This window comes from Hemitrygon akajei, chromosome 4, assembly GCF_048418815.1.
Source record: "Hemitrygon akajei chromosome 4, sHemAka1.3, whole genome shotgun sequence".
Taxonomy (NCBI): domain Eukaryota; kingdom Metazoa; phylum Chordata; class Chondrichthyes; order Myliobatiformes; family Dasyatidae; genus Hemitrygon; species Hemitrygon akajei.
The window spans coordinates 199,442,488-199,456,687 of NC_133127.1; the positions used below are offsets into that span (position 1 = coordinate 199,442,488).

Below are 14,200 nucleotides of genomic sequence, written 5' to 3' on the forward strand. Positions count from 1 at the left end.
CTTGTGCCTTCATTACATTCTTCAACATTTGGACTCGTTTGTGAATTTTATCTCCGCCTTCAATGCTATTGATCCAGAGTTGCTCCACAGCAAGCTAACCCAGCTAGTCATACCCGACAGTGGAGTACTAACTTCATGACTGGAAGGAAGGCTGTGCTCCTACTTGTCTGATCCAATGTGTGTAAGCACAAGCTTTTCCCAGGACTGTGTTCTTTCATACATCCTGTTCTCATTTTATACAAATCACTGTACCTCCATTGAAAAATCCATTAAAATCCTAAAGTTTGCAGATGACACGACTGTAGTTGGTCTCATCTCTGATAATGATGTGACCTGCCACCAAAGAGAGGTAGACAGTCTTGCAGCATGGTGGGCTCATAACAACTTGGAGTTTAATACTACAAAGAAGTGGAAATGAGGATTGACTTCTGCCAACAACCGCCTACCTGCCCCCTTTGGAAATTAATGGTCAGGTAGTGTCTGTGGTTGAGTCATTCAAATTCCTGGGGACGACCATTACCAGGACACTGAAGTGGGAGAAGCACGTTGAACTCAGCACTAGGAAAGCCCAGCAGAGATTGTTCTTCCTGTATCTGCTTAGGAAACTTAACATCCCAGGGCATATCCTGATGAAATTTTACTCAGTCATTAAGAGTGCTGTGACCACCTCTATCACCATTTGGTTTCCCATCGCCGCCTCCTTCTCCAAGTCCAGGTTGCAGCGAGTGGTCCACTCAGCAGAGAAGATTATTGGGTGTCAGCTATCAACATTAAAAGACCTGTTCATCACCAGAGTGAAGAAAAGCTGAAAAAATTACTGCTGGCTCCACCCATCCCTGCAGTCAAACTGCCATCAGGGAGCTGCTACGTGTCCATCATCAAAAGGACTACACGTCATCACCGAACCTTGTCAACAAAATTCACTCAGGTGCATACCTGTGGTGAACTACATATACCTGTCTGGACACGCCTGCTGACTGCTCCTGTATAAAGGCGATTGGAGGCACTGCTCCTTCCTCAGTCTCCAGCCTATCTCTCGCCTCATGTCTCCGAGAGTTATTGATGGTGCATCAATACCCCAACTGTCCCTGCCCACCATCAGTTCAATGGTCTTTGTGCTCTCCTTGGTCTGTGGTTCACATGATCACATTTATTTCAGTTTGATTATTTATGTTTGTGCATGTGACCGTTCTGCTAATTGCTGATTGCTCGTGGCTGTTTGCACTATTGTCTTGTAAACTGTTGGTTGCTATGGTGTTGTCTGTTACGGTATTGTCCTGTGTTTTATGCTTGGCACTGAACACAATCAATTCTGGCTTGTTTCATATACTGGCAATAAAGTGATTCTCATTCAAAGTCAAGCAACACACACAAAATGCTGGAGAAACTCAGCAGGCCAGGCAGCATCTATGGAAAAGAGTGCAGTTGACGTTTTGGGCTAAGACCCTTCAATAGGTCTTATAGTCAATGTTTTGTGCTAAGACCCTCTGGAAGGGCTGGAGGTCAAGGCCCGACGTCTCTGAGTCTGGGCCAGGCACCACAAATTGAAGGCCCTATTACTGTAAGTCGCAAAGTCCGGGGCCAGGAGGCGGCCTGTCCATGTGAGTGGGGAGAAGAGGGGGTTTTGTTGTTTTGCTGCTGCAATGTGTGTTATTCTGCTGATCACTGTGGGCATGCTGTGTTGGCGCTGGGATGCGTGGTGACACCGGCAGGCTGGAATGGTCAGCAAGGATGTGATGCTGAGGCTTTATAAGACACTGGTGAGGCCTCACTTAAGAGTACAGTGAGCAGTATCCAGCCCCTTATCTGAGAAAAGATGTGCTAGCACTGGAGAAAGAATGAAAGGCTTATTGTATGAACAGCGATTGATGGCTCTGGGCCTGTACTCGCTGGAGTTTAGAAGAATAAGATGGGGGGGGGGGGGCGATCTCACTGACCACTGAAAATCCTCAATAGAGTGGATGTGGAGATGATGTTTCCGGTAGTGGGGGAGTCTCAGACCAGAGGACACAAGAGGGACGTCCCTTTGAAACAGAGATGAGGAGGAATTTCTTTAGCCAGAGATTGGTGTATCTGTAGAATTCACTGCCACAGATGGAAGTGGCTAGGTCATGGGATATATTTAAGGTGCAGGTTAATAGTTTCTTGATTAGTCAGGGTGTGAAAGGTTATGGGGAGAAGGCAGGAGAATGGGGTTGAGAGGGAAATGGATCAGAGCAGACTCGATGGGCTGAATGGACTAATCCTGTTTCAATGTCTTATGGCCTTAAGGTCAGGAAACAGCTGATACACCATCCTCACAGAGTCTGGTCAGTACAAAGAGTCAGCATGTGGTTAGAACGGATCAGGAGATGGCAAAGTGCTTTCCCTGATTCACACCTAGCCAGCACAGTGAGGCAGCACTTCACATGACACTATTACAGAGCTTGCGAGCCGGGTTCAATTCACTGCTGTTTGTATATTCTCTCGGTGACCGCATGGGTTTCCTCTCACATCCCAAAGACATCCGGGTTAGTAGGTTATTTGGTTACATGGGTGTAATTGGTTGGCACAGGCTTGTTGGGCTGCAAGAGCTTGTTACTGTGCTGTATCTCTATATAGTAGTCCACAAAATGCTGCAGGATCCCAGAGCAAAGGGAGGGATCTACAGAGGGATGAAGTAATCAGATAGATCATCCTGCTGACAGCAGTCCAGATGAAAGCTCTCAGCCTGAACTGTCCATTGTCCATCTCCCTATAGGGATCAACACGTACAAAAGCTGGATGAACTCAGCAGGTCGGGCAGCATCCGTTGAAATGAGCAGTCAATGTTTCGGGCCAAGACCTGACGAAGAGTCTCAGCCTGAAACGTTGACTGCTCATTTCAACAGATGCTGCCCGACCTGCTGAGTTCATCCAGCTTTTGTACGTGTTGATTTGACCACAGCATCTGCAGTGTACTTTGTGTTCCCTATGGAGATGCTGCCTGACCTGCTGAGTCCCTCCAGCATCTCGTGTGTTGTTCTCATACCACTGTCAAACAGCAAGAACAACAACCTGAGTCTCAAAGTGGACAAGGCAAACGAGATGACTGTGAACTTTAGGAAGGCACATTGCACATCAGTGGCACTACCGTGGAGGTGGTAAAGAGCACAGAGTTCCTTAGTGAGGACATAATGGATGATCTAACGTGTACCTCAATACCTCATCTGTCAAGAGGACACAACAGCATCTACACTTTGAAGATAGTGAGGAGTGCAATTACACAATTCTCACTGGCATTCTAACAACTTTCTATAACAGCTCCATCAAGACTGTTATGTCTGGCTGATTCATTGTGTGGTACTGCATCGGACTGCAAGACCCCACACAGGACAGTAAGAACTGCCGAGAGGATCACAGGGGTCTCCCTTCCCTCACTTGTAACAGTTACCGGGAACGCTGTACTGTATGCAAAGGGTCTGAAGCATTATTGAGGATCCCTACTAGCCATCCCACAAGTTCTTTAACCTTCTACAGTCAGAGAGGAGGTACAGAAGCATCGGGACTAGAACTGCCAGACTGGGTTACGGTGTCTTCCCTCAGGCTGGGAGACTAATGAATACCCGGCCACACCCACGGTCTGGTCACTAGGACAGCGAGCTGTTCACTGGTTACCTGTGCTGTGCACTATATGTATTTTGAATTATATTTTATTAACTCATTTATGGTAATAGTTTGTTTTATGTGCTGCATGGGATGTATTTTTTGTGGGTGCACCCTTGTCCAGAGGAACACTGCTTTGCTTGGTTGTATAGACGTACAGTCAGAATACAATAAACTTGAACCTGAGTGTGAGCTGGGAGGTAACCAGGAGAACCGTCACTTACACAAGGGTGGCCCAAACAGAACAGTGTCCAGAGCCTTGAGCTGCAGCTTCTGGCGGTGGCTTCGGTCATTCACTTTCAGTAGAGAGCAGGCCAGGGTGAGATTGTTCACAGCCAACCTGTCAATCAACATTAGACAGACATCAGAGATTACATTCTAACATGACCCCATTCAAACAAGTGTGTTAGAGAGCAGCACAGAAAATACTTGTGGTTCTGTAATTCCATGTAAAAGCATTTCACAGTCTGTATAGTGGCAGTCCTGTGATTCATCCGAGAGGGCAAACAGCATCTCAGTTTAATATAAGAGATGCTGCAGACACTGGATAATCCAGAGCAACACACACAAAATGCTGCAGGAACTCACCAGATCAGAGAGCATCTACGGAAATGAATAAACATTTAACTTTCTGAGCTGAGAATCTTCATCAAGACTGGGAAGGAAAGGGGAGAAAGCCAAAGGAAAGGGGCACCAGCTGGAGGTGATGGGCTGGTGAGAGGAGAAAAGCTAAGAAGGGAGTCAGAGTGGGGAACTGAAGAAGAGAGAAATGAGAGGGGGAAAATTCCCAGACGCTGGAAAAAACAGGTTGGAGGCTACCTGGACAAAATATGAAGAGTTGCTCCTCCACGCACCTTATCTAACTGTACTGCTCTGATGAAAGAATTTTTACATAGTTTGATGGAAAGTTATCAACATCAAACAGTTCAGCTTCCATATCACTTGCAGACTTGTTAACCATTTCCTGTATTTTATGTTTTTCATCCCAGGAATGCTGTTTGTTTTCACCATAACTTTCAAGTTTACTCTCTGTTGTATCACAGTTGGTTTTTAAGTGGTTTGAATGAGTCTGTAATCATTTCATCTAGTGACACAGCGTGAGTTATTGAGCTTTCTACAAAACACGGCATTGTCTGTCCCCGAGATGCTGTTTGCTTGTAACTCAACAGCAGGGGTTCAATCATTCCCTCTCTCACTGCTGCTGGTTTCAGATGTATGTGACTGTCATCACTGCTCAGTCCAATTCACTGTATTCAAAAGCTTTTACCTGATGTATGAATCTTGTTTATAGTGAGACCTTGGCTCCAGGGACGTATGGAAGGTTGTAACCAATTCTGTGCATGGCGATACTGAAGGTTTTAACAGTTACCACTGCAGTCTGGTGCTGTTAACATTGTTGCAACCAGACCTGAAGGCATTTGCAAGGCCTTGCCCAGTACGTCTATGTTTTTGGATCTCGGTTTAGGTCTAAATTTGGTTGAAGGGGTGTGTTTCCTTAACCTTTATCTGAGAGTCCTAATATTGGGCATCAGACTCGAATAACACAATACTGTCGGCAAGTGAATGACTTAAAAAGGTAGACTCACTGAGTATTTACAGAGTTTCCTACTTTTGTTTTAGATTTCCAACAGATGCAGGATTTTTAAAACTTTCATCCAACTGCGTTCGCCGCAGGAAAGATGAATGAGCTCCCGTCACATTAAAAGAGATTAACACAAGAGATTCTGCAGACACTGGAAATCCAGAGCAACACACACAAAATACTGCAGGAACTCATCAGGTCAGGGAGCATCTGTAGAACTGAATAAACAGTCAATGTTTTGGGCTGAGACCCTTCCTCAGGGCTGGATAGGAAGGGGAAAGAAGCCAGAATAAGAAACACACGAGATTCTGCAGATGCTGGAAATCCAGAGCAACACTCACAAAATGCTGGAGAAATTCAGCAAGTCTGGCAGTATCTATGGAAAGGAATAAACAGTCAATCTTTTGGGCTGAGACCCTTCCTCAGGAATGCAAAGGAAGAGAGAAGATTAGCTTTATAGAACCGTAGAACATTACAGCACAGAAACAGGCCTTCTTGGCTGTGCCGAACCATTGTTCTGCCTAGTCCCACTGACCTGCACCTGGACCATATCCCTCCATACACCTCTCATCCATGTACCTGTCCAAGTTTTTCTTAAATGTTAAAAGTGAGCCTGCATTCACCACTTCATCTGGTAGCTCATTCCACACTCCCTCCACTCTCTGTGTGAAGAAGCCCCCCCCCAACGTTCCCTTTAAACTTTCTCCCCTACACCCTTAACCCATGTCCTCTGGTTTTTTTCTCCCCTAGCCTCAGTGTATACTCTATCTATACTCATCATAATTTTATATACTTCTATCAAATCTCCCCTCATTCTTCTATGCCCCAGGGAATAAAGTCCTAACCTATTCAACCTTTCTCTGTAACTCAGTTTCTGAAGTCCCAGCAACATCCTTGTAAACCTTCTCTGCACTCTTTCAACCTTATTAATATCCTTCCTGTAATTAGGTGACCAAAACTGCACACAATACTCCAAATTTGGCCTCACCAATGCCTTATACAACCTCACCATAACATTCCAACTCTTATACTCAATGCTTTGATTTATCAAGGCCAATGTACCAAAAACTCTCTCTACTACCCGAGGTAGGCAGAGGGGGTGGCATGGCTCTGCTGGTAAAGAATGGCATCAAATCAGTAGGAAGATGTGACATAGGATCGGAAGATGTTGAATCCTTGTGGGTTGAGTTAAGAAACTGCAAGGGTAAAAGGACCCCGATTGGCAGTTATCTACAAGCCTCCCAACAGTGGCTGGGACGTGGACCACAGATTACAACGGGAAATAGAAAAGGCGAGTCAAAAGGGCAATGTTATGATAGTCATGGGAGGTTTCAGCATGCAATTCAATTGGGAAAACCAGGTTGAAAATGGATCTCAAGAGAGTGAGTTTGTTGAATGCCTACGAGATGGCTTTTTAGAGCAGTTTGCCGTTGATCTTACTAAGGGATCCGCTATACTGGATTGGGTGTTATGAAATGAGTTGGAGGCAATTAGGGAGCTAAGGTAAAAGAACCCTTAGGAACTGGTGATCACAATCTGATTGAGTTCAACTTGAAATTTGATAAGGAGAAAGTAAAGTCTGACATCACAGTATTTCAGTGGAGTAAAGGAAATTACAGTGGTATGAGAGAGGAGTTGGCCAAAGTAAATTGGAAGGAGATGCTGGGAAGGATGACAGCAGAGCAGCAATGGCATGAGTTTCACAGAAAAATGAGGAAGGTACAGGATAGATGTATTCCAAAAATAAAGCAATACTCAAAAGGCAAAATAGTACAGCCATGGCTGACAAGGTATATCAAAGCTAATGTAAAAACAAAAGAGAGGGCATCCAACAAAGCAAAAATTAGTGGGAAGATAGAAGATTGGAAGCTTATAAGGACCTACAGGAAGCAACTAAAAGAATGATTTGGAGGGAAAAGATGAATATGAAAACAACCTAGCAAATAATATCAAAGCGGATAGTGAAAGCTTTTTCAAGTGTGTAAAAGAGAGATGACAGTGGATATAGGACCGTTAGAAAATGAGGCAGCAGAAATAATAGCAGGCGACAAGGAGATGCCAGATGAACAAATGAGTATTTTGCATCAGTCTTCACTGTGGAAGACACTAGCAGTGTGCCAGATGTTGAAGGTTGTGAGGGAAGATAAGTGAGTGCAGTTACTACAAACCCCATTTCCAGAAAAGTTGGGATATTTTCCAAAATGCAATAAAAACAAAAATCTGTGATATGTTAATTCACGTGTACCTTTATTTAACTGACAAAAGTACACAGAAAAGATTTTCAATAGTTTTACTGACCAACTTAATTGTATTTTGTAAATATACACAAATTTAGAATTTGATGGCTGCAACACACTCAACAAAAGTTGGGACAGAGGAATGTTTACCATTGTGTTACATCACCTTTCCTTTTAATAACACTTTTTAATCGTTTTGGAACTGAGGATACTAATTGTAGTAGATTTGCAATTGGAAATTTTGTCCATTCTTGCTTGATATAAGACTTTAGCTGATCAACAGTCCGTGGTCTCCGTTGTCTGATTCTCCTCTTCATGATGCGCCATACATTTTCAATAGGAGATAGATCTGGACTGGCAGCAGGCCAGTCAAGCACATGCACTCTGTGTCTACAAAGCCACGCTGTTGTAGCCCGTGCAGAATGTGGTCTGGCATTGTCCTGCTGAAATAAGCATGGACGTCCCGGGAAGAGACGTCACCTTAATGGCAACATATGTCTCTCTAAAATCCTAATATACGCCTCAGAGTCAATGGTATCTTCACATACATGCAACTCACCCATGCCATGGGCACTGATGCACCCCCATACCATCACAGATGCTGGCTTTTGCACCTTTCGCTGATAACAATCAGGATGGTTGTTTTCATCTTTGGCACGGAGAACTCGACGCCCGTTTTTTCCGAAAACTAGCTGAAATGTGGATTCATCTGACCACAGCACATGGTTTCACAGTCTTTCGGTCCATCTGAGATGAGTTCGGGCCCAGAGAACTCGCTGGTGTTTCTGTATAGAGTTGATGTATGGCTTCCTCCTTGCATAATACAGTTTCAAGTTGCATTTCTGGATACAGCGATGGACTCTGTTAAGTGACAATGGTTTTCTGAAGTACTCCCGAGCCCAGGTGGCTATAATTGTCACAGTAGCATGACGGTTTCTTAGGCAGTGCCGCCTGAGGGCTCGAAGATCACGCACATTCAACAATGGTTTCCGACCTTGCCCTTTACGCACTGAGATGTCTCTGAATTCTCTGAATCTTTTCACAATATTATGTACTGTAGATGTTGAAAGACCTAAATTCTCTGCAATCTTGCGTTGGGAAATGTTCCTTTTGAACTGACTAACAATTCTCTCACGAAATTTGGCACAAAGGGGTGAGCCACGACCTATCCTTGCTTGCAAAGACTGAGCCTTTGATGGACGCTATTTTTATACCCAGTCATGATACCTCACCTGCTACCAATTAGTCTGCTTAATGTGGAGTCTTCCAAACCGGTATTACTTGAATATTCTGTGCACTTTTCAATCTTATTTTAACTCTGTCCCAACTTTTGTTGAGTGTGTTGCAGCCATCAAATTCTAAATTTGTGTATATTTACAAAATACAATTAAGTTGGTCAATAAAACTATTGAAGATCTTTTCTTTGTACTTTTGTCCGTTAAATAAGGGTTCACATGAATTAACATATCACAGATTTTTGTTTTTATTGCATTTTGGAGAATATCCCAACTTTTCTGGAAATGGGGTTTGTATTACAAGGGAGAAGGTGCTCAAAAAGCTGAAGGACCTAAGGGCACCATTATAAGACATCAGAGCAGAATTAGGCCATCTGGTCCACTGAATGCTCCACCATTCAATCATGGCTGATCCTTTTTTTTTAAATCCCCTCCTCAGCTTTAGTTCCCATTCTTCTCACTGCAACCTTTGATGCCATGTCCAATCAGGAACATATCAATCTCTGCCTTAAATACATGCAACGACCTGGCCCCCAAAGCTGCATGCGGCAACAAATTCCACAAATTCACCACCCTTTGGCATCTCCGCATCTCTGTTTTGAAAGGGCATCCCCTACGTAACTCACCCTGGACCAGATGAACTGCACACTCGGGTTCTGAAAGAGATAGCATTAGAGATTGTGGTGGCATTAGAAATGAACTTTCAAAAATCATTGGACTCGGGTATGGTGCCAGAGGACTGGAAAATTGCAAATGTCACTCCACTCTTTAAGAAAGGAGGAAAGCAGCAGAAAGGAAATTACAGTATAGCAACACACAAAAAACACTAAATTTCACCCCAAAACATCAAATGTACTTTTGTCCTAAGATGCTGCCTGGCGTGTTGAGTTTCTCCAGCATTTTATGTGTGTTGCTCGGATTTCCAGCATCTCCAGATTTTCTCTTGTTTGTGAAAGGAAATTATAGACCTGTTAGCCTGACCTCAGTGGTTGGGAAGACGTTGGGAGTCAATTGTTAAGGATGAGGTTACTGAGTACTTGGTGACACAGGACAAGATAGGACAAAGTCAGCATGGTTTCCTTCAGGGAAAATCCTGCCTGACGAACCTGTTGGAATTCTTTGAGAAAATTACAAGTAGGACAGATAAAAGGGATGCAGTGGATGTTGTACATTTGGACTTTCAGAAGGCCTTTGACAAGGCGCCACACATGAGGCTGCTTACCAAGTTAAGAGTCCATTAAGGGCTTCAGGAAAGTTACTGGCATGATTAGAGCATCGGCTGATTGGTAGGAGGCAGTGAGTGGGAACAAAAGGATCCTTTTCTAGTTGGCTGTCAGTGACAAGTGGTGTTCTGTAGGGGTCGGTGTTGGGACCGCTACTTTTTATGCTGTATCTAAATGATTTATATGATGGAATCGATGGCTTTGTTGCTAAGTTTGCAGATGATACAAAGATTGGTGGAGGGACAGGTAGTGTTGAGGAAACAGGTAAGATGCAGAAGGACTTAGACAGATTAGGAGAATGGGCAAGAAAGTGGTAAATGAAATACAATATTGGAAAATGCATAGTCATGCACTTTGGTAGTAGAAATAAATGTACAGACAATTTTCTAAATGGGGAGAAAATCCAAAAATCTGAGATGCAAAGGGACTTGGAAGTCCTTGTGCAGAACACCCTAAAGGTGAACTTGTAAGCAGAGTCAGTGGTGAGGAAGGCAAATGCCATGTTAGAATTCATTTCAAGAGGTCTAGAATACAAGAGCAGGGATGTGATGCTGAGGCTTTATAAAGCACTGGTGAGGCCACACCTGAGTACTGTGAACCGTTTTGGGCTTCTTATCAAAGAAAAGAAGTGCTGGCATTGTTGAGGGTTCAGAGGAGGTTCACAAGGATGATTCTGGGAATGAAAGGATTATCATATGAAGAACATTTGATAGCTCTGGGTCTATAGTTGCTGGAATTTAGAAGGATAAGCAGGGATCTTATTGAAACCTTTTGAATGTTGAAAGGTTGAGGAAGAGTAGATGTGGAAAAGATGTTTACAATGGTGGAGGAGTCCAGTACAAGAGGGCACAGCCTCAGGATAGAGAGGCATCCATTTAAAACAGAGATCTGGAAAAATTTCTTTAGCCAGAGGGTGGTGAATTTGTGGAAATTATTACCACAGGCAGCTGTGGAAGCCAGGTTGTTGGGTGTATTTAAGAGAGAGCTTGATAGGTTCATGATTGGGCATGGCATCAAATGTTAAGAGGAGAAGGCCAGAGAGTGGGGCTGAGGAAGGGAAAAGGGACCAGTCATGATTGAGTGTCAGGGCAGACTTGATGGGCCAAATGGCCTAATTCTGCTCCTGAAAACAGACTACAGGGAGTTAGAAAAGAAGCTGAGAAGCAGGACCTCAAAGGTGGTAATCTCAGGTTTACTGCCTGTGCCACGTGACAGTGAGTAAAGGAATAGAATGAGGTGGAAGATAAATGCATGCCTGAGGGATTGGAGCAGGGGGTAAGGATTCAGATTTCTGGATCATTGGGACCTCTTTTCGTACTAAAATGACGGATTGCATTTGAATCCGAGCAGGACCAATATCCTGGCAGGGAGTTTTGCTAAGGCTTTTGGGGGGAAGTTTAAACAAGAATTGCTGAGGGGTGGGAACCGAGGAAGGGGTGGTTGGCTCACAAATAGAGAAAGCTTGTAGGCAGTGTGAGAGGGAGGACAGGCAGCTGATAGAGAAGGGATATGCTCAGACCGATGGTTTGAGATGTGTGTATTTTAATGCAAGAAGCACCATGAACAAGCGGATGAGATTAGAGCATGGATCAGTACTTTGAGCTATGATGTTGTGGCCATTACAGACTTGGATGGCTCAGGGGCAGGAATGGTTATTTAGAGTGCCAGACTTCAGATGTTTCAGAAAGGACAGGGAGGGAGGCAAAAGAGGTGAGGGTGTGGCACTGTTGATCAGAGATAGTGTCATGGCTGCAGAAAAGGAGGAAGTCATGGAGGGATTGTCTACGGAGTCTCTGTGGGTGGCAGTTAGGAACAGGAAGGGGTCAATAACTCTGCTGGGTGTTGTTTATACACCACCCAACAGTAACAGGGACATCGAGGAGCAGATAGGGAGACAGATTCTGGAACGGTGCAGTAATAACAGGGTTGTCGTGATGGGGATCTTAATTTCTCCAATATTGACTGGCATTTCCGTAGAGCAAGGGGTTTAGATGGGTGGAGTTTGTTAGGTGCGTTCAGGAAGGTTTCTTGACACAATATGTAGATAAGCCTACAAGAGGAGAGGCTGTACTGGATTTGGTATTGGGAAATGAACTTGGTCGGGTGTCAGGTCTCTCAGTGGGAGAGCATTTTGGAGATAATGATCACAATTCTATCTCCTTTACCATAGCATTGGATAGAGATAAGAACAGACAAGTTAGGAAAGTGTTTAATTGCAGTAAGGGGAAATATGAAGCTATTCAGCAGGAACTTGGAAGCATAAATTGGGAGCAGATATTCTCAGGGAAATATATAGCAGAAATGTGACAAAAGTTCAGGGGATATTTGCGTGGTGTTCTACATAGGTACATTCCAATGAGATAGGGATAGGATAATAGGATACAGGAACCGTGGTGTACAGAGGCTGTTGTAAATCTAGTCAAGAAGAAAAGCTTACAAAAGGTTCAAAAAACTAGATATTGATAGAGATCTAGAAAATTATAAGGTGAGCAAGAAGGAGCTTAAGAATGAAATTAGGAGAGCCAGAAGGGACCATGAGAAGGCCTTGGCAGACAGGATTAAGGAAAACCCCAAGGCATTCTACAAGTATGTGAACAGCAAGAGGATAAGACGTGAGAGAATAGAACCAATCAAGTGTGACAGTGGAAAAGTGTGTATGGAACCGGAGGAGGTAGCGGAGGTACTTAATGAATACTTTGCTTCAGTATTCACTATGGAAAAGGATCTTGGCGTTTGCAGGGATCAGTTACAGCAGACTGAAACGCTTGAGCATGTAGACATTAAGAAAGAGGATGCGCTGGAGCTTTTGGAAAGCATCATGTTGGATAAGTCACTGGGACCAGACAAGATATGCCCCAGGCTACTGTGGGAAGGGAGAGAGGTGATTGCTGAGCCTCTGGCAATGATCTTTGCATCATAAATGGGGACGGGAGAAGTTCTGGAGGATTGGAGGGTTGTAGATGTTGTTCCCTTATTCAAGAAGGGGAGTAGATGTAGCCTAGGAACTTACAGACCAGTGAGTCTTCCTTCAGTGGTTGGTAAGTTGATGGAGAAGATCCTGAGAGGCAGGATTTATGAACATTTGGAGAGGTATAATATGATTAGGAATAGTTAGCAAGGCTTTGTCAAGGCAGGTTGTACATTATGAACCTGATTGAATTTTTTGAAGATGTGACTAAACACACTGATGAAGGTAGAGCAGTATAGTGTATATGGTTCTGCATGGAGGTTGGTGACCAGTGGTGTGTCTCAGGGATCTGATCTGGAACCCCTTTCTCTTCATGATTTTTATAAATGATCTGGATGACGAAGTGGTCGGATGGGTTAGTAAATTTGCTGCTGACACAAAGGTTGGGGATGTTGTGGATAGTGTGGAGGGCTGTCAGAGGTTACAGCAGGACATTGATAGGATGCAAAACTGGGCTGAGAAGTGGCAGATGGAGTTCAACCCAGATGAGTGTGAGGTGGTTCATTTTGGTAGGTCAAATATTATGGCAGAATATAGTATTAATGGAAAGACTCTTGGCAGTGTGGAGGATCAGAGGGAACTTGGGGTCTGTGTCCATAGGACACTCAAAGCTGCTGCACAGGTTGACTGTGTGATTAAGAAGGCATACAGAGTCTGGACTTCATGAACTATGGGATTGAGTTCAAGAGCCAAGAGGTAATGTTACAGCTATATAGGACCCTGGTCAGACCCCACTTGGATTACTGTGCTCAGTTCTGGTCACCTCACTACAGGAAGGATGTGGAAGCCATGGAAAGGGTGCAGAGGAGATTTACAAGGATATTGCCTGGATTGAGGAGCATGCCTTATGAGAATAGGTTGAGTGAATTTGGGCTTTTCTCATTGCAGCAACAGAGAATGAGAGGTGACTTGATAGAGGTGTACAAGATGATGAGAGGTATTGATTGTGTGGATAGTCAGAGGCTTTTTCCCAGGGCTCAAATGGGTAGCACGAGAGGGCACAGTTTTAAGGTGTTTGGAAGTAGGTATAAAGGTTATGCAGAGAGTGGTGAGTGTGTGGAATGGGCTGCCAGCAACATGGTGTAGGCGGATACGATAGGGTCTTTTAAGAGACTCCTGGATCGGTACATGGAGCTTAGAAAAATAGAGGGCTGTGGGTAACCCGAGGCAATTTCTAAAGTAAGTACATGTTTGGCGCAGCATTGTGCTGTAGGTTTTCTATGTTTCTATGTCTTATGGTCATGAACACAGCATAGGTACGCTTTAGAATGGTTAGCTGGACAAACTGGGCAGGCAACAGAAAACCCTGTCATAGGCACACAAGGCCAAGT

At 44.1% G+C, this 14,200-nt stretch overlaps 1 protein-coding gene across 3 annotated transcripts in view; it reads right to left on the reverse strand.

Moving 5' to 3' along the window:
• stim1b (stromal interaction molecule 1b) overlaps nt 1-14,200 on the reverse strand; it is a 223,659-nt gene that overhangs the window by 71,898 nt on the left and 137,561 nt on the right. For all 3 annotated transcript variants that reach the window (XM_073044418.1, XM_073044417.1, XM_073044416.1), the window contains exon 5: nt 3,849-3,964. In XM_073044418.1, the coding sequence (XP_072900519.1) occupies nt 3,849-3,964 (116 nt within the window). The remainder of the gene's footprint in view (nt 1-3,848; nt 3,965-14,200) is intronic.